The sequence below is a fragment of the Melanotaenia boesemani genome, chromosome 10, assembly GCF_017639745.1.
Source record: "Melanotaenia boesemani isolate fMelBoe1 chromosome 10, fMelBoe1.pri, whole genome shotgun sequence".
Classification (NCBI taxonomy): domain Eukaryota; kingdom Metazoa; phylum Chordata; class Actinopteri; order Atheriniformes; family Melanotaeniidae; genus Melanotaenia; species Melanotaenia boesemani.
Window position 1 is genome coordinate 25843884 of NC_055691.1, and position 20587 is coordinate 25864470.

At 40.2% G+C, this 20587-nt stretch overlaps 1 protein-coding gene across 1 annotated transcript; it reads left to right on the forward strand.

The window, feature by feature from the left end:
• The first annotated feature begins 966 nt into the window (after positions 1–966).
• klf13 (Kruppel-like factor 13) lies at positions 967–18695 on the forward strand. The gene is made up of 2 exons (XM_041997841.1): positions 967–1799; positions 12165–18695. The coding sequence occupies exons 1-2, from the start codon at positions 1331–1333 to the stop codon at positions 12470–12472; spliced, it is 777 nt and encodes a 258-aa protein (XP_041853775.1). The 5' UTR covers positions 967–1330; the 3' UTR covers positions 12473–18695.
• The last annotated feature ends 1892 nt before the right edge of the window (positions 18696–20587 follow it).

Consider the following 20587-nt stretch of genomic DNA (forward strand, 5'->3'; position numbering starts at 1 on the left):
ATACATCACAGTTATGATACATCCGTGTGCATATGACTGTCTATAATTTTGTTGAGAATTGCACTCTTCCTTAAAGTTGTATGACTTCAAATTCATTTCTTTTCCCTTGTTGTCATGACACATCGAATGCATAACTGTTTAGCTGATTTACACCAGTATTACAGCTGATCATCGCTCAGCAGTGTCAGGGAAGGCTGGTGCTAGCTGCTGGCAGGTATATCTTTTAAAGTTTATATGGTTCTCTTTTAATGAAAGTGGAAGCCATAACCCAAGCAATTCAGATTTTTTTTTTTTTTTTCTTGGTAAAACACTCAAAATGTCCAATTTGGAAGTGTTGCAGGAATTTAATTTACATGGGTCAAAGAATGTATTTTGAATTTAAAAAATGTTTACTTAAGAGAGAGAGAGAGAGAGAAACATTTTATTTGTCCTAATTAAGGTCAAGTACCTCTGGATTTTGTGTGTGTCTCTGTCCTCATAATTCAGTCAATGTTAAGGTCAGTGCCCAAGCATGTATTTTTTAAAGATATTTACATGACTTAGATCACATACCCTATAAACATTGACAGCCTACGGCATATATTGTTCCATAAGGCTGCAACATAAATTTGGAACCGATGACACCTCTGAAAAACTGAAAAATAAAGCGTTTATGCAGCAATGTTGCTTTCTTAAAGGTCTGCGCAACAAATAACTGCAGCTCATGATTGATTGACTGAAAGTTTTTTATTTAAACAAAAGAAAAATAAAGAAAACATGAACACAAAAGGAATATACAAAAGTAAAATAAGTCTTTGTCCAAAGGAAGTGGGGAGATACATCCTCTGAACGTATGGAGACAACCTGTGGTGGAACTTTCAAGTAACTCGTGCTGCTCAGTGCACTTGGGGACAAAAAGTACCCAATGAATGAGCTGCTTCTGTGCTACGATGCTGCTGAGCGCTGCCGGTCGACACGCCCCCAGCATGGATACAACGAGCAGGAACAGGCGGCCAGGAGACGCACTCACTATGCTGGGGATTGTTTGAAGCCGCAATGGGAGTTAACACATCCAAGTTTCTAGAGTTCCTGTTATCGGCGTCGTCACGCTAAACAAAGACTTTGGTTTCTGTTTTCTATCTCTCTGAATGAGGGGGGTTTGCCTGCGTTTTTGTCCGAGGCGTTTCTCGCACAGGATGTTGATGATATTGGAAAGCCGGGTAAGATCATAAAGTCAGTTCTCTCAGATGAGAACGATCTCCTCCTCACCACCATCACTAAACAAAGGGAACCACGGTACAAGTACTTTTTTCTTCTTCTCCCCCCACAAGCCATCATCTAATTTTGTTGAATGTCATTAAGAAGCAGAGGGGGCTGTTTCAAAGACAAAATGGATCACTTTGCAGCAGAGTGCCTTGTTTCAATGTCCAGTCGGGCAGTTGTTCACGCTCCTAAAGGCAACAGGGAGATTAAACCAGAAATCCCGTCCTCCTCCAAGAACGGAGAGGAAATAAAAGAGCCTTTGGTGAAGGAGAACTCCTCGCTTTTTGTGGTGGCGCGGATTCTGGCGGATTTTAATCAGCAGACTCCCAACAGTGTTGCCGAGCAGGCAAAAATAAAGGACGAGAGCATGCCGAACCTCATAGATGATGGAAACTCTGCCACACCTACCACCATCGCCGATCCTTCGCTCAAACAAAGAGGCAAAAGATCGAGAGGTCGAACTGAGCAAGAGAAAAGGCACAGATGCCACTATTCAGGTTGTGAAAAAGTTTATGGCAAATCATCCCACCTCAAAGCCCACCTAAGGACACACACAGGTCAGTTTCATTGAATGCAACTGTTTTGTTGCTGTGAACATGACATATTGTGTTTCCGTTCCACATCTTAGGGGTGATGCGACTAAAACTCAGAATACTGAGGCAAAGTGTGGCCTTTCAAATATTAATGTGGGGGGGTTGCTAAGATGAGAGCAGTTGCAGTGTTATGGGTCAGCGAGACACACACAGGGATCCACCCTAACTGGAAATGATGAGCACAGTCAGAGGAGTTCAACCCGCACACTTCTATAATATTGCATTTATAAAGTTGTATGAACTTTGAAATGTCCTTCTAATTTCTGGGGAGGGAGGAAAATAGTGCCACTCCCACTCAAGTGAGCTTTGTCACGGTCCCCCACCCCCCTGCAACTCACGCACGCACATACGCCACCGCAATGGACAGTGTGTACAAACCGATACTGCAGTGTAAATGAAGAACAAAATAACGCAGATCATATTTCTAGTGTCCCATTTGTTCGTGCTGAATAAACTTGTTTGTTTAATCGTATCGTGACATTGAAAAAAAATCAACTATAAAGATCTTAAACAACACGCAGCCTACGTTTAACACCGCACAATAAGCCAAGTGTGCATGGGTATGCAGAAAGTTTGTGGGGTCAATTCCAGAAGAGAGAAAGATTGTCAAATGCGTTCCACGTCAGCTGTATGTTGCGTGTGACCTTCCAGAAGGACCATATTTACGCGCCGAATCCCGCAGGAAAGGCTCCTGAGAAGTGGTGTTTGGTTGGGAGGGTGGGGGAAGATATAGATCGCCTCAAATTGGGGGGTTGATAAGAGCTGTGCAGTCGCCTGTCTGCCCATAGCTCTTTGTTATGATGTGCCACACCCCCGCTAGACACACTGCCAGCTGATCTGGCCAGCAACAGACTCAGCTAGCTGAGCCTAGACTGAGGAATCACTGCCTTCCTCTGATCTGTATACTGCAGCTCACACCTCATCTTTCCACTCCCTTCTGTACACGCACACAGACACATGCATCATCTTGACAGAGCAGAAAGAAAACAGAGCTCTTTGTACCACAGGAGAAAACACCTTGTGTGAGCGTGACCCATATTTAAGACACTGACTATAGAAAAACTGTATGTGCTAAGCAGTCAAGAAAATTCCAACTATGTAAGACACTTTAGAGCCAATTTGCACGTCACCATCCCAACGGCTTTAAATCCTTATCTAATGTTTTTTTTCCCTGCCTTTCACTTGAGATGCACTCCCTTGTCTGATGGTCCTGATGTTAGTTTCATTATCTTCCAGAAACATTGCACATCAGTGTCATATTCAGCAAAACAAAGCCATCACTAGAATATGGAATGGATTAAGACACCACATGTGGGATTAATTATTTTGTGGATGGTGGATAGTCATTTGGTATTGATTACAGTCAGCTGCAGCTCCAGCTGACTGCTTTGTTGTGAATAGGGTGTTAGTCAAGACAAGGCTGAGAAAGTGAAACACCAATTTAACATACTTATGAAACCCCTGCATTATTTGATAAATTATTTCCCAAAGTATAAAATATAAGATAAATACTTGTATCTGTTGTATTTTGCATTCTAGTGCAGCTTTGTTATTGTTCATCAGTCCCAGCCTCCATGTCTTGTTTCCTTTTATGCCTTTCCTTTGTTTTTGATACCCTCCCTATGTTTAGCTATTGGCTGGTGTCCTATCATTTCTGCTAATAAGGGTGGTTTGTGCTGATTTGACTGCTAATTTCCAGAAAAGTCTCAGGCTTGCTGCCTCCTCTCCCAACTTGCAGCAGCCAGTCACTGAGCCTTCCTTTAGCCCAGACCATGCGAGTTCAGTGCCGTTTTATTGCTATGCACTAGCTCTGCCCTTGTCTTGGTGCCTATTAAGCGTTTCCTTTCGCCTGCCTCTCTGTTTTGTATACGCTCTGGCGTCTCGCTTCACGATTGGTTTGTGTCCCATAAATTCTGATAATAATGACTCTCCTTGCCTGTTTGATTGGGCAGGCCCAAAATGTGGGTCAACTGAGTTCAGCGGGCTGCCTTAGCCAATCTTGCAGTGCTTTCACAGAGTCAGACTTCCCTTCAGCCCCTACCAGCAGAGTCAAGAGAGAATGGATCTCAGCCCAGTCAATCCCAGCCAAACACAGCTCTCTAATTGAGGAGGGAAACACTGTTATAGACACCAAACAAAGAACTCGGGACAAGATGTCCTTAGTTGACTTCTGTGACACCCAAAGCATCAGTATTGACTATTTTGTTAGCATCTTGGAGGTGATAAAACCTAAAAAAAGAAAAAAATCTAATTAGTTTTTGTCCTGATCTATAAGCAGTTTTATTAGCACTTTAAGAAAAACGGTTCCCAATGGGTCCTATAGATTACAGGTACTTTCCTTATAAATGTATAAAATAAATTCCTGGTTGGGAGTCTCTTTTGGGGAGTCAGATGGGTTTCATGTTAACGTGTCAACAGTCACAGAGTTCAAGGACACCAGGGTGTAGCAGACATGGAAGTACACACTGAATTTAAATCACTCATTATACTGCATTGAGTTTGATGGTGAGGAATCCAGAGCAGTTCAGGGGTCTAAGGTTACCAGACAGCTTTTGTCTGGTGTAGGAGGTGGAGCTCTTCTGCTGCAAATATCCTGCAGTATGGAAAATGCAGTCATTTAACACTGATGTGCAGATAATGGTGTATTTGACAAATATTTGAAAACTTCCTTAAAAGCTGCCTTGTGACTTTCTTTTAGGACTGCATTTTTTCAGCCATGTTCTGTCTCTTTGTCTCAGTGAATGAGATCCATTTTCTGAAGAGGTGTCTCATGGCCTGAAAGTACATGATGTTCACTTTGAAGCCTCATTACTTTGGTTTGGACATATCATGCAGTCTGCCAGACAAGACATGGCCCCTCACTCCCCCTCAGCCTGGATCATCTGTGCCCCCCCCACTGCCAGGTCTTACGAAAGTCCATCTTGTCAGTGTATAATACCTGTTTAAAATCTACTGGACTCACAGAGAAGAACAAGGTCAATATTTCTCAACAACAAAGAGTATAATGACGCATTTTACAGTTGAGTTAATGTTTTGTCTGAACCTCTTTTGTGTTCTGCTGGGGTACCTCTAATACCATGAAATGGCTGAAAAACTTTTATTTAAAAAAAGTGGCACCACCTGGCAGCTCAGTTCTGCCATGAAGACCCAGTTATTCATGTGTGCTACCTATTTTAAGTCAAATAACTGTGGTTAATGGCTTTTTTTTATGTGAAATTATCCAAAATTCCACATGGAAAAGAGCAGCAGGACTCTGATTATATATGCTTCATCCTTGCCAGTGGTTTTATATTTGGCTGCACTTCTACAGAGAGTGCACAGTGTTCCTGTGTGGCTGGTGGCAGTGATGAGGTTGCAGGGTGGAGATGGGGTTTTCCTGCTCATGCTTGAGTCCAACACTGGCACAGCATTTGGGAAGAACTCTGTCGGGGTAGAAGAGTTCAGACTGTCTATCTGCCACAATGCAGGATTTCCATCATTGCTCTTAGCTGAGCCATGTTTCCTGACTTGAAATAAAAAATAAAAACACTTGGTGGTGGTAAATGTAAAGTACTACCAACCACCAAACAGTCGACTTTTATAAAGCACAATTTTGACCTACTTACTTATTGTTAAATTAAGATTTTTAGCTATCTGGGTGCATTGCTGTTTACTGCAAGAATGCTCTTCATTTAGCACCATGATCTGGTCAAAAATTGATTTGTCCATTGCTCGGTCAGCTTCAGAACTTTGTGTGTAAAAGCAACTCTAAAATAGTCACATGCCAATGTGCTAAACTGATGTAGTTATGATCGCAACCCATACTAGCATCATCACCAGCAAAATCAATGTTAGCATGATGGCTAAAATTGGTTTCATCTATATATTTCAGTGCCTTCTACAGCTGTAAACCATATAATCTCTCATGAATGAAATATAGTTAGTTCACGAGGGCCATGTGTAGCAATACAGTATGTGTCCAGTTGAAACAAGGTATTAGTTAAATCTACTTGATCCTTGGGATGTAAATAAAACCCGATTGGAGCCACCATCTTGCATGTTAATCCTCTGGTGCAGTGTTACTACCCCATGGAAGACATCTTCAAGGCATGTGCTGGCACACATGCTGCCCATATGTTATCCTGCATGTGTTGATAAAGGGACAGATTCCTGCTCGTGTTTAAATGTACTGTAAGCCTCATTTGACTGTGATTAACCACCCATGCATGCATAGGGAGCTGCCATAATACTGAATGGCCTCTGTCAGGCAGTGCCTTGGCTGTGCTGCTTTCAATGGTCCACAGGGGTCATGTATTCTTTAGTTAGCTCTGGAGTAGCTCTATAAAAGCTGCTCTGTCTATTTCCCACCAGCCCCTCCCACCTTTTTCCTGCCTGCAAAAGCAGAGTAGGTGCTAAAGCATGTTGTGTTGCGATGCTGAGCTCCGGGCACTTCTTGCGGTATGGTGTTGATTACAAGTGGCAGGAAGAGAGTGATGCAGACCTGTGGAACACTGAACATTTTTTTTCTCCTTCACTGTTCAAAAAACTGCCAGCCGCATCTCGCGTGTGAGGGAGGGATCTGCAGCACAAAGACAGAATATACAGTAGAGTGCGGCAGCATGGGGGTGGGGTTAGATACCAGGATATTCACTGTCAATGCCATCCACTGATGTAGGTCATTTATTCAGCTGCATCTGCAGCTAATCTGATTAACGTTTGCGGGGCTGTGACCTCAGAAGCAGAACCCTTGTCCCTTGTCTGTCCAACACTTATGGCATCCCATCATAGAGTTTGACTGACTGTGTCCAATATGTTGTGTTCGGGTTAACTTGAATAGGAAGGCTGAAATAGCTGTGTGTGTTTGTGCTCATTCCGGTATTTAAGGTGTGTCCCCCTCCTCTGTGTGATAAATCAAACTGTGACAGACCACAACACACCGGGGTGTGGCCCCTAGGAAAATCTAGCAAAAAGAGCCTAATCATTTTCTTTGAGAGACATGAAAATATTTCTCATCCACTCGCCATCCAGAATATCAGCCATTACTTGGAGACTGCATTAGCACTATCACTAACCTCTATCTGCTCTTATCACACTGTAATATGGCCTTTCAGGATCTAGCAGCACTTTGACGCTTGTGAATGATGTCGATCTCGTGATCTATAGCATCAGTGAAATGGACTGGCATTGAACTATGTGAGAGTTGTGGTTGATGGGGTGTCCCTGCTCCCACCTGCTTCTGTGAACCAACTATGCACACCCTTTAATGACCACAGTTGTTTGTGTATTGTCAGTTAACTTGACATTAAAAGATAAAAAAGCACCTGCAACTCATCAAGGCTGCAGGGCTGTTTTAACATGCACTCAAGGCTGAAAGAGAGTGCTTATTCTTACTAAATGAGGTGAATTTGATGAGCTGGTCAATGGAGGCAAGCTATCTCTGCCTCTCCCTGAAACAGTTAAGTGGGTGAAGTAATGTATGGCAAAGTGTGTGCAGGAATCAGATAGTCACACTCGACCCCACGGCATGTCTCTGTGAATAGACCAAGGGGAGTGAGTTACGGTTAGTATGTGCAGCCTGTCTGATTGAAATGCATTACAAGAGGGCCTCTCCTGCTGGGAGCAAGGCTGCTGCTATTGTTCAAAACCTGACAGCTATAGGCCAACAAGGGGAGACATGCTATTCAGCCACAAGCAATGTCCCTCTCAGTAAAAACTAAAGAAAATAATGCAAAAACTCAATGTTTTCTGAGCTTTCTCGTGACAAGCTTGAGCTGATTCTTGGTGAGACCACCTGGCCTACCCAAGGGACCCTTTATTGCTCCTGCAGTTTGTCTGTTTGCGGCCAACTCAGTGATTTTCTTGGTAATTTGTCTACTTTCCCTCTGAGTTATTTTGTCACAGACGAACAGTCACATAAACAATTGCTCTGATCACAGATGTGTTTTGAATCAAGTGGTGTCTTTCTAAAGACCACAGAACTTTGCACGCCTTTCTTATTTTTGCTCAAGCAAAGCCTGCATATACGGCTTTGTGAACAATAAAAGGAGCTGCTGAAGCCTTAATGTATATTTATTGTTCTGCACACACATGTTAGTGTTTATATCATCTTGGCATGTGATGTTGCGTGTAGAGGGAGAGGCTGGGTTAACCTCGTTCGCTCCAGTGGTCTATGCTGATGAGGCACTCAGCAGTCATTTTTGTATTACTCAAAATCCCATGGATGGTCTGTCTGCTGGCAGTGATGCTTGCTCCTGGCTGGTTACTGGTCATAGTCTGTTGTAAACATTAAACCAAATTACAGGACTGTGCTCAGGCCTACCACTGGAGTTAGTGGTGTCCCTCCTATTTCATGTTGCCATGATGGCTGTGCCACTAAGCAAGCTCTGAAGTAAGGTAGCTCCAACTCTAATTGGCTATGATCTATAGTCTGACTCTGGTTTTACGTTCCCTACATGAGTCATTTGCTGCTAAGTCTGTGCAGGTTTAAGAAGTATTTTGTTTTTGTTCTGAGCTCTGTAAAAGATATTTCCTGCTCTGGTTCTCACAGTGCAAGCAGAGCAGGGCTAACCTCAAGGTGATCTCAGATTCTTTCACAGAAACTGTTTTTTTTTTTCATATAACCCTGCAGAACTATTTGCTCTAGCTCACTTATGACAGGCTTACATGGAAGTTTCAGGTGTACACTATGTCCCAGTGCCTGATCAGGAATGTTATCTACTTTAAGGTGAAATGGTGGTAGCTGCTGTTGGAGCAGGTGATCAAGTTCAGGTCTTGCACTACTGCTTACGTCAAAAAAGAGATTTGATCTAGCCTTTGCAGATAGCATCCCTTACACCTGGGAGAAGGATTCCTTTCACTTAACCGATTTTTTTGCAGAAACTGCTCAGATATGAATGACAGGAGGATGGACTGAGCTGTTTATTTATTGGCCCAGTAGACTCAGAGAGAACACTTATATAACTAGAGTACCTGTGACATAATCACACCGCCTTGGAGGGGGACACTAGTGCTTAGTAGAGGTGCCGTTTGTGTGCATGATGTAACTCACTTTATGGGTAACTGGGTCACTGTGTTCGTTGGGGAAAAGCTTCCCTGTTTTTTTTTTTTCACCCCTCCTTCCCCCTCGCCCTCTGCAACTGACACATTCTGAGAAAGACAAACCACACCCTGGATATGGCAAGCGGCCAGAGACTGGATAACCAATCGGCAGTGCCTGACATCACGGTCGCCACGGTATCCTGCTGTGACAACACTGTAACTAGATTCGAAGAAAAAGCAGGGCAAGGGGACCAGCCAGGCACATTCTTTTTTCAGCAGGGATGCTGAGTAATCACTGCAGTCGATTGAAATAGCTTGGATGGTGACACCCTCCTGCCACACTTTGTGTCATCATTTTTACTCAGGATCACAACATCTGTTCCCTACGGGTCCTCATCCTTAACCAAACCAAAAGAGTCAGTTTTTTTACACATTTTAAGTTTAAACTTGGTGATATTATAGCAAAAAAAAAAAAAAAAAAGATTTTCAAAGTTGGAAAGCTGTTCAGTGTGAGGTCAAAATGGGTTCCAAATAACTTGACCCCTACCAGTGAATTGCTTACAGATACCCGATGCTTCCACTACTGTATCAGGGCAACTAGACTAGATATCTCAGCCTAGCGCTCTCATGTCTGTTGAAATATTAATGTTGTTGGATCTGTTACACCGTGTATTGAGCCTTAAGCAGCCTTCAGATCTAAGCTTTACTTTTAGGTCAATAACTTATTTTGCAGTGGCAGCAGGTCGCTTGAGCTCCTTCTCATTAAAATATGGTATCAAATCAGTCTAGCATGATGCACCTCAGTCATCTGAGAGCCTTAAAATTGGCCATGCCCCCCTTTTCTGCAGGAGCAAAGAAAGGTGTAGTCCATGATGGGAAAGCAACTTTAAACTATGAAAATCACCACGTTTCATGGACAACTTCCAGCAGGGCAGAGTTGTGTCTTTACATGTATGTTATATGTACCTGTAAGAGTGAAAACAGTTTATGTTGCTTGGGTGAAAGGCCACAAAGCAGTGTGTATATGCAAATGTACATGTGTAAGAGAGTCTACGCACATCAAGTCCTGTATGAACTCACAGGAACTGTAATGGGCAGGGCTGACTGAGTTTGTCTGGAGCTGAGGTGAGGCGTCAGGCAGGAACACAAGCCGTACTGTCTAGACTTGCTCTGTCTGTCTGCATGTTTTGTAACCATGCAGTATAGGGGGGAGGGACAGAGACTAGTGGTGCACGAAGTTCTTGTTTTTGAGACTCTTTGGCATCAGGTAGCATATGAGTATTTGATGCTGAACAGCACTGTTTCCATTGTGGCCCAGAGGTAAACTGTAGAACAAAGAAAAGCATTTGGCAGGTCTTTTCTTTTTGTGCCATCTATAAACATTCATGCGTCTCACCATCTTTTTCCTTTCATGCTTCAAAATGCTGGTGTAGGCGCACACATGATGATTGATTATTCTTATTCAAAGCAGAAACCCTAAATGTTTAAAGATTACATGCTGCCCTTTGTTAAAGTTCTAAAAGGCATTTTTGTATGTTGCTTTTGTGACCAAGAGGTGCAATAAAGTGGAGCTAAACTGAATTAGGAATTAGAGATGTTGGCTCTGAAAATCCAGAGTGTTGCATATAGGTTCAATTAACACTGCTATCACATTAGTATGGAAGGAAAACAGAAGATATGTAGCCATGTATACTACTAGCATTTGGCTCTGAGAAGATTTGCCTCAAAGCCATTTTTATTGCCTGATGGAGGGGGAGAGGATGTAATTTCCCATGTGCTGAGTCATATATACTTGTATGTTGGAAAATGGGCTGGGTAATAATTGTGAGAGTGATTAGCATCTGGGGCTTTGATAATTAAACTATGTCTGCTACTCCAGTGCCACGCCAGTTTTTGGGTGATTTATCAAGCCCAGTTGTTACAGCCTATTACTCTCAGGTCTCATAATATTTTGTTGATATCTTGATGGTTTTTAATTTCCCTTCACTTACTGATTTATCAAGCATACTATAGGAATAACTTTGTGATTGTTCTTCAGGTTTGAGTCACAAGTCTCTGATGAACTGTTTATTACATTTTGAGCACTGGTGTTATTATCAGAGTGCAGAAACTGGTATTTACACTCAGTGATGACGTCAGTTCTTTTGAGAAGGCTTATTGTACTTGTGTAGTCAAACATTAAACAAATATCTTGGGTGAATATAAAATCTTTTCTCAATTTACCACGAATCCCATATACTTTACTTTCATGCCTCATAGTCTCCCAAGAATAGTTTTAATAGAATTTTGACAGCATTTTGATTATAATGTTTCAACCTTTCAGACAGTCATTGACTACCATTTATTTCACCACATTATTAAAGACACCCTCTCTTAAATGGCATGTTTTTAACCTTGTTAGCATGTCCATATGGTGTGTGTTGTAAGCTAAGATAAACTGTATTGAGCAGTCAGAACATGGCTTTTTTCCATGGTTTTGAAATGTACCAACAACAGTGTCAAACACACAAACAGAATTTTATTTTCAACAAACCTAAGGAACCAATCTGTTCAGCATGCAGGGTACAGCTAGCGTGTCTGAGCTGGCAAATTATATAACATTAGCAACACATTATTAGGCGCTTGCTAACATGGTATTCCTTATTCGAGTTGAGGGTGAGCTGTTGCAGCAAGGAGAGCAGTGTGAATGAACGTGGGGTTAATCTGCACATGATATTTATACATTTGCATAATTAGAAATGAGCCTATTTATGTCTAAACCATGCTAAATCATAAAGTACTTAGTTCATGAAAGGAAAGAAAGTTTTGTGACATATCTATGGTACATTTGATGAGTTCCAGTGGTTTAATGGCAGCCTTAAGGCAAATTTATAATTACTATATAGAAACTTGGCATTAAAATGTTATATATATATATATATATATATATATATATATATATATATATATATATATATATATATATATATATATATATATATATATATATATATATATAAATAACTGCTCCTGGATTTTAACTCATATACATCATACCTATTTATGTCATCTAACATTGAAATCTAAAGCAGCTGACCCACTTTCAATGTTATCAGCCAATTAGATGCACCTGAACCCTCCTCCATTTGTGTAGGGTAATGGTGTAGCAATACACTGAAACACTTGATTAAATTATCAACAAGTCAGTAGTATCAATCCTGATAGAAAATATTGATCAAATGATCAGTAAAAACACTTAAAAGAGAACATGTTTTTATTGTATTGCACATCTCTTCTATCTGTGTTATTTATATATGTATTTATTTATTTCAGGAGAACGGCCATTCCCATGCACCTGGCCCGACTGCAGTAAGAAGTTTGCCCGCTCCGATGAGTTGGCCCGCCATTACCGCACCCACACCGGGGAAAAGAAATTCGGCTGCCCTCTTTGCTACAAACGCTTCATGCGCAGCGACCACCTGACGAAGCACGCCCGGCGCCACTCAGATTTTCAGCCAGGCATGCTGAAGAGGCCCCACGGCAGCAGCACCACACGTCCCAGCTCCCTCAGCGACTACAGCCGCTCAGATGCCTCCAGCCCCACCCTCAGCCCCACCCTCAGCCCAGCCAACTCGCCTTAAAATGAAACCTGGTCGCACTTTTCTGCCTCCAGACTGTGAGGCCCCTGTTTTCATCATAACACTTTTGTTGCACAGTTGTCTGCAACCCCCCCCAACCTACACCCCGCCCACCCTTTGCTATTTCTGCGCTTGCTGTGGTGTACCATACTGTACATAACTGCTTATTGTAGTGCAATTACTTGTGTGATCCGAAAAGAAGATAATGCCTTTCCCAGATGGCGATCTCTACATTCTGTACCACATGTCTGTTTTTTTGTTTGTTTTTTTTCTTTTAGCTTCTGATTGCTAGTTGTTCAGTGTACTTTCACAGTGGGGAAAAAAACAGACACCCTGATAAGTCTTATCAAAAAGTTTTTTGTTGGGTTTTATTTAATTTTTCTTTGTTTTTTGAACGGGTTTGGAGAAGGGGTACACACACACACCTCAGGATTGAAGACAGTTGCTATTTCTGTAAACCACAGTACTTAAGAGTACTCACACTGACTGCACAATATACTCATCACTTTACTCTAAAATTCAACTCCTGTTGAATTTTACGCCCTTCTCAGGGATGGCCTTGTTAGCTTGAAAGAATGAACACGGTGAAGAGAAACATACAGTACATATATCTCAGCCTTACACTCAACACAATTTGCACTCTAAGCTTCTTTGTTAACTTTCACATTCAAGGAAAGTAGATGTACAGTCACTTGGTCATTCATACATGAAACTTTAGGTCTGTTATCTCTTATGCTCTAAGGGGATTCATATGTAATATACAGTGATTGCTGTGTTTTGAGAAAACAATCAGTATCCTCATTTCTGAAAGCAAAATGCATCTGTTCCCTCACCGCTATGTTAATTTTCATTGACATTACACTGGCGTAGATGTGTACCGCATTAAATAGTTGTGCGCAGTTTTGTGAATCTGCACTGCAGGAGGGTTGGGATTATGTTGGGGTTTTATAAATATACTCAAGTTAAAAAAAAAAAAATCTTCTGAACCTTTAAATAGAGACAGTCAAGTTTCAAAGCAGCTGTTCATGCTTAAAAAAATGCTGTGTCATTAACATGCATTAAAAAATACAAAATGGAAAAGGGACTTATTAAGTTGAAAAAAGGCCTAACCATCTCTCAAGCACATAGGAAAAAGTACCAAAGACAAGAGTGAATGAAAGCTTTCTTCTGAGTCCTGTGAACTGCCCCTCACTGAGGCCTGGTTGGTAGTATCACAGGTATAGCCAGACGCCTGCTCACTTCCCACCTCTAGGCTCTGCCCTTAGTGGCTTCCTTATAGGAAACAGCTGCACCCAAAAGAAGCCATTCAAAACCTGCTGGAGGGAGTGCTAGCATTTCATTCCCTGCGGAGTTCTTCCTCATCTGGCTCTACCTGTCCTGTCGGAAAGCAGTGAAACTCTGAGCCTGCCAAGTTATGTTTGGGTTTCCTAACTCAGATGCCAAATGCAGGTCAGAGTGTTAGGCAGATCTGAGTTGGCCTGAACTATGACATCTTGGAGCAAGTTTGGGGGGGCAGATATCTGCACAAACAGGCAAGAGAAGGCAGGTCCAGATAAGAGAGGAGGTTTATCATGAGCTGAGCAGCACAAAGGAGGAGACGCGCAGTCGCAGACACCCCCATTTCCTCCTTCTTCCCCCTCCTCCCTCTAACTGTAGTAACAGCCAGCAGAAAAAAATGGCTGTAATTAGTGGCTTGATCTAAACTGTAGGATAAAAGGGGGAGAGAGGGGGGGAGTGTATGAACAGTTTTCTGTAGACAACGCTAGCAGTGTGGGTGGGATGTACCCAGCTCCATCCGAAGCACAAACAGAATTCCTCTGCTTCTGCTGGAGAGTCAGATTTCACAATGCCAAGGAAACCATCGCTCCAGGCTCAAATTGATAAACCTGAACTCACAAACAGCTGCTTTTAAACTTCTCTCTCACAACAATAGGGGCTTTTAAATTGTTGTAAAAACATTTGAACCAAATTAAACATATCAGCAAAGTGTAACACTCACCAGCCTCACGTCATCCAGCATGTGAAGCTCAGATGTCCCGTGAGAAAGCTGACTTGTGTTTCTAGACAGACATGCTTCAATAAGTCAGGCAAAAGGCACAGTAAACCTTCCATGGAAATGGGCACCACTATCTAAACTGCAGCAGCCCAGCCAGTCTGTGTTATGCCTGCATTTTCTTTTAATGCTTCAGTGCTACAGTTGGAAATGGTGTCATCTATGTAGTTTGGTCTTGTCAGACTCCTTCAAACTTACTGCCATCAAGAACTGCGTTTGTAAACTCAACTCATGGGCTCCTGCCCTGCAGTCCTGTGTTTGACGCTGTGTGCATGTTAAGCTAGCCTTGGAAGCCAGGATCTTTTATTTTTTCATTTGAGGCGGTCCAGCAGGTGTAAGTTCATGAAAGGCAAGCCTTGTCCCTCGTCTCCACAGCAGCCATCTCTCTTTTAAGTTGAGATGAATCCGCCGACACGTTCTTCACAAAGAAAACATTTCTTATTTAGATCAAATGCAGTTGTTTCCTCAAAAACATCATTACAAAGACAGAAAAAAGATGTAAGATGTTAAAATGTTTTCCAGGCTGCAAGATGACACTTTGAATGCCACTAATCAGCAGCTCTCAGAGACAGAAGTGAGAGTTACGTTTACCATTTCTTAAAAATTAACTCTTCAAATTTATGTCAAACTTCTTTTTTTGTTTTGTACATTAACTATTTTTTTTTTTTTTTTTTTTGCATTTGAATTTTTGAGCTGGTTTGAAGTGAAACTCGCATAAAAAAAAAGACAATTTTTAAAAAGGAGAAAAAAAAGAGGAATTTTCTGAGTAGCTCACCATCAAGCATTAATCAGTTTTTAATCTATAATCTGCACATTTTCCTCAGGGTCAACATCTGCCAAGCAGATATGGGACAGTTTGTGGGTTTTGTTGTAACATCAGTTTCCGCACACATATATCAGCCTGCCTCCCCTCGCTGTTCCTGGGTGCTTGGTGTTCACTGCAGGTCAGTGTCCGGCCACACTGGAAATACAGGAACTCCTCAGTGCAGGCTCAAACCCGTTTTGCTATTTGCATGTCTTCATATAACATTCTGCAGTCCTGCTATTGATGTCCTCTGGAGCTGTTTTCAGCAAAATGCCCCTTTAAACACCTTTGACCTTTAGAGTTAGTAGAATTACAGAACGGAAGCTCCTACGGTCTGAAAACAAAGCAACAGTGATAGTATAAACATCCCAGTCTATCCATCCAGACTGCAGCAGTGACATGTAGGCGTCCACATGGCAGAGTGTCTCAAAACTTTTAATCTCACTGTAACAAATGTACTTGAATAATTCCAACACAAAAGGCCATTGAACACAGTTTTGTACATGTCCAGTTTTACTGTACTGGCTTTTGTTGTCTAATTATAAACTTCTTTGAAGAAAGGTGTACAGTCGTTCACTCTTTTGTTAGGGTTTTCATGAGGTTTTTCTTCTGGTTTTATGAATGTTTTCAGCTCATTTCAACTCATCACTGCATAGAGCTTGACTGTTATTTTAGTAGAGCTGTTTAAAAAGCACCATTTTTACTCAGATGAGGATTTTTGCTCCATCGATGGGATTTGCCCATGTAATCAGGAACATTTAATACTCTGTTGATGTCAGGATGTAGGTTGTTCCAGTTTGCCTGCCATCCAGAAATTCCTTTAAGACATAAAAAAAAAGCTCTTTTTTAAAAAAAAAAAATTGTGACGGGGGGTGGGGCTTCTTGAGCTTTGTGTATTTCATTTTCAGATTGAGTGATTGATTTGCTTTATTATTCTTTTACATTATTTTCAACATTTTCCATTAAGATAGAGACCACAGCATTGTGAGTTAGCAGTGTAGTCATAAAGTTTATTATTGTTGTTTTTTTCATCAAATGTTTAAGGTTGTAAATTTAAAAAAAATCATACCTCTTCAAATATTTTATGTTTTTCCTTCATATCTTTTCAAAACAGTAGCTTATGTTTGCTAGATTTGTAGCACAAGTATTTGTTGCTTTTTTTTGTTCCTACTTGAATGATGAAGTAGAGAAAGAGATAGTTTTTCTGTAAACAAAACAAAACATTGCTACATTTTTATATAACCATCCCATATTACCAGTTCCTGCACGCCCTCCTTGATTAAAGAAATAATCTTTCCATGAATGATTTAAAACAAAAACATACTTTTTATTATCTTATGTTACAAAACATATTCAAACATCCCAATCATTCTGCGCTTCATATAGTCTTGGACTTAAAATCTTTTTAAATTAAACTTCATGCTTGTCATCACAGTAAGATTGCAGTTTTTTGTTAACAAAGAAAAAAAAATTAAGATAAAGCAATGACTAAATGCAAGATTTTAAGATTTAAGTGTGCAGGTTAATATTTTCTTCTGATTGTATAAATCCTATAAATGCAAATTAACTGTTGCCAAGTATGTAAACGACTAACAGTTCATATAAGAAGTTCACATTAATGACGTCAATATGTCCCTGATCAGACTGTCTCAGCAGAAGTGTGAAGCATGATTGACGCGACTGTGTGCCAAAACTATAGTGGTAACTTCATAAAGAGGATGCAAATATTGAGGGTAATTAACCTAGCTTCTCTCTTGACATTAAACAAACTTGTACAGTTTTATAGAGTGACATGTCTTTCTTTTATGTACAGGATTTAATGAAGCAACGCTGTGTATTTGATATGCGGCTGTTCTAAGTTATATTTCTTTTCTGCTTTATGTAAACATTTTGAATGTGTAGCTTTGTTTTTATTATTTAATTTAGTCTTCATTTTGTTTTCTGTCCAATACTCAAGCAGTGTATAATGGCTTGTTGCAGGTATTTTTAACATAAATCAGTCTTAATGATAATGGATGCCCAACCATTCCAAAGGACTGAAATTTGCATTTGCTATAAATGTGCTGCTTCGATTGACCCAATGCATCTTTGTAGGTTATGAATAGAAGTCTGTCCTGACTGTGAGGTCTTTTACATTGTGAGTTGTGCACAAGGTACGTTTCTCCCACATTGTCTGACATAATTTAGGCTCATTGTGTAGGCCAAGCCATACCTACAATATTTAAAAGTTACAGAGCATGTCTTCCCTCACGACAAAGGCCTAAGGCTTTTTAAAGTAGGGATTTTATTCTTTTATTTAAGAGGCAGCCATAGAAATATAGATTGGTTGTTGATTGTTGTTACCAAAGGCTTTGAAGGGAAAGATGAATGTTGCAGTAATTTTGAATCCAACACTGTTTGTGTTGCTGGGTTCATTTTTATTTGCTGTATGTGCTGATAAATGGATGTTGTGCTTGATATGGACCTTTTTCTACATCTCAAGTGGGTAATATTTTGGGTTATTTTTTATTACTTTTAGAGGTAACTTGAATGAGCAGAACCCATTCAGTCATATAAGCAAACAAACTCTGAATGAGTCTAAAGAGATGGAGCAGCAAGAAAGTGCAGCATGGCCGAGAAGCAGACCCGATCTGTTGGGATTCTCTGCTACTGTGTGGTCTCACTGAGCCACTTGAACTTGAACTGTGCAGCATCTGCTCTTTACTGTAGAGAAAGTCTTTTGGATAATGTTGCCCTTAAAGGATTAGTTTGTTCCAGGTTATGCAGCATGCAGTGCTGCCAATGACCTCACGTACAAAGAGAGAGAGAGCCTTTCACCAGCCTTTTGGTTCTGGTTCTTTTTCTGTACCTGTTTGTCTTCAATGTACCTCCTCAGTGTGATGTTGCTCTCTTGATGATACCTCTGTGTGATTCTCCTCTGCCCCTCACCATCAGTTGCCTGTTGTAGTGACTCCATGGTGCTGCTTCCCCTCTTAAAGCACCAGTATAATCTCTTCTGTAAATAACTCTCCACTCAGCTATGGCCAGTACATTCTCCAATGACCTCACTTAAACCTTCAGGTGTAACTTTGTTTTTGCTTTTTTGTTTGTTTTGAGTTTTTTTTTTCTCTCGGCAAACCAAAATCACTACATTCAAGTATTACAGTTGTACAGTTCCTTGGATTCTACACACATTAAATGTGCTGGTCTTAGCTGCTCTGCTGTACCTTTTTATGGCATTATTTTTTACATGTTAGACAATATATTGTGACCATGTCCTATGCAAATATGAAAAATAACAGATTGTTGAAAAATGTATGTTGTCATAACTTGTATGCATGAAATAGTGAGGTTTACATTTGGAAATAAATTCATAAAATAAGACGCCACAAGCTGTTTTGTCATGCTTTTTTTCCATTTACAAGTTACACTTTTGCCAATAAGCAGCTGCTGAGGCTACAGTGAAAATAAAACAAATATATAACTGCTGTATTATAACATAGGACAGTCACTTGGGGTATAGGTTGACATTTTAGAAATCAGCTAACATCAAGAGAAAGCAGTCTTAGCTGGGGATAGATCAAAAAAGAGACAGCCCACTAAAGACTAGTTTCTCTAATCTTTTCCACCACTGACCTTTAGGAGAATAAGAGATTTATTCCAGAGGTGAATTTGTAGACTAATTCTTACTGTTACTTTAGCCCCACAGTCTCTAAAGACAATAACAGAACTATTTTATACTATTCGTGTTTTCTAAAAGATTTCACACCAAACTGCTGTTTTTCAAACCAACAAATATTAAGTTAATTAACACTATTCAATGCTTTCTATGCGTCACTGCCACATTCTTTTGAGATCTTGCAAAACAAATGCCTCCAAGCAAAGTCTAAGAATAGAACCCAGATACATAGGACAATCAGTTTTTTCACTCAACATGCCCATGTTATTGTGAAAGCATGGCTTGTTTTTGAAAAAATGAGGATGACAAATGAGAAAAGGTAGTGTGTGACATGTTAGGTTACCAGTTAGCTCTCTGTTGTTACTGCTGCCTTTTTCCGTCTGCACTCGTTCCCAAAGTTAAACATCCAGTTAAATTGGATGTTTAACCAATCTGATTGAATGTTTAACCACCACTTCTGCAAGTCAAATCAGACAAAAAAAAAAACAAAAAAGTTGCGGATGGAGTCCCACAATGGTAGACATTCCCCGACATGTGCCCAACATCTAATTGTGGACATACTGTATGTCTAAGACAGGGGGTTTGTCCAGCTTTGGCAGTTTATCAGTCATATTCAACTTAGGCTATATTTACTAGATAGAAATGAGAGTTATAAAATATTAAGCATAAAGCATGTTTTTAATCCAGTCATTTCAGGTCCAAGAGCTGCCATAGCTAATGGTCATCCTAATTAAGATACAAAGGCCTTTTTAAAAGGATGAAGATGAAGGAATGTTTAATTTCTTAGAAGTAACACAGTCATTTATGTTATCTTTTACTTGTTTCTCTTTGAAGTTGTGATTTTTGATGGACCTCAGCTGATGGTGTTTCTTGTCTGTACACTGTAAAACATAACATTGGTTTTAATAGAATACTTCATTTTAATCTAGTTGTTAGTAATACTAATATTAAATAAGCCATATGAACTGTGGAAGACAAGATCATGAATAAACATACTTAAGTTGAATCAGTAATTAAGATGAGTACATGAAAAATGGTGATGGTGCGGGAGCAAGATTTCCCACAATGCTGTTCACTTCTATTAACAACAAATTAGAAATAAACTCTATTGTCATGTCCATTTTACAATTACCATTTAAGTGTATAGACATGTTCTTGACATAAAAAATACAATTTACCTGTTAGAATGATGGTTGATGATAAGAATAATAAAGAATTTTTAATTAATGTGACTGGTCTGAAGTTACCGGGCATCACAGTATGTAAAACAAATGAACCAGGCAGCTGCTACACCATGTCAAAGACGCCTGAGTCTGACTTTAGTTTTAGCAGAAACCCAGACCACGCTCCTGCTGCAAAGCGAGAACTATTTTTAAATCATTTATTACTTATTAGTAGCCTACAATAAACTTGAAATCATCAAACATGTTGATAATAAAACCATGATTTTTAAAAGTATCTCCTCTAAGTATCTAAGTTTCACCCACAACCTCATCCACTTACAGCATAATCAGATTTGTTAAAGTTGTAAAAGTTCTACAAAGTAAAATTATTCTAGTTAATTGTACTCAAGTTAATAATAAGGCAGTTTACTTTTTTAGT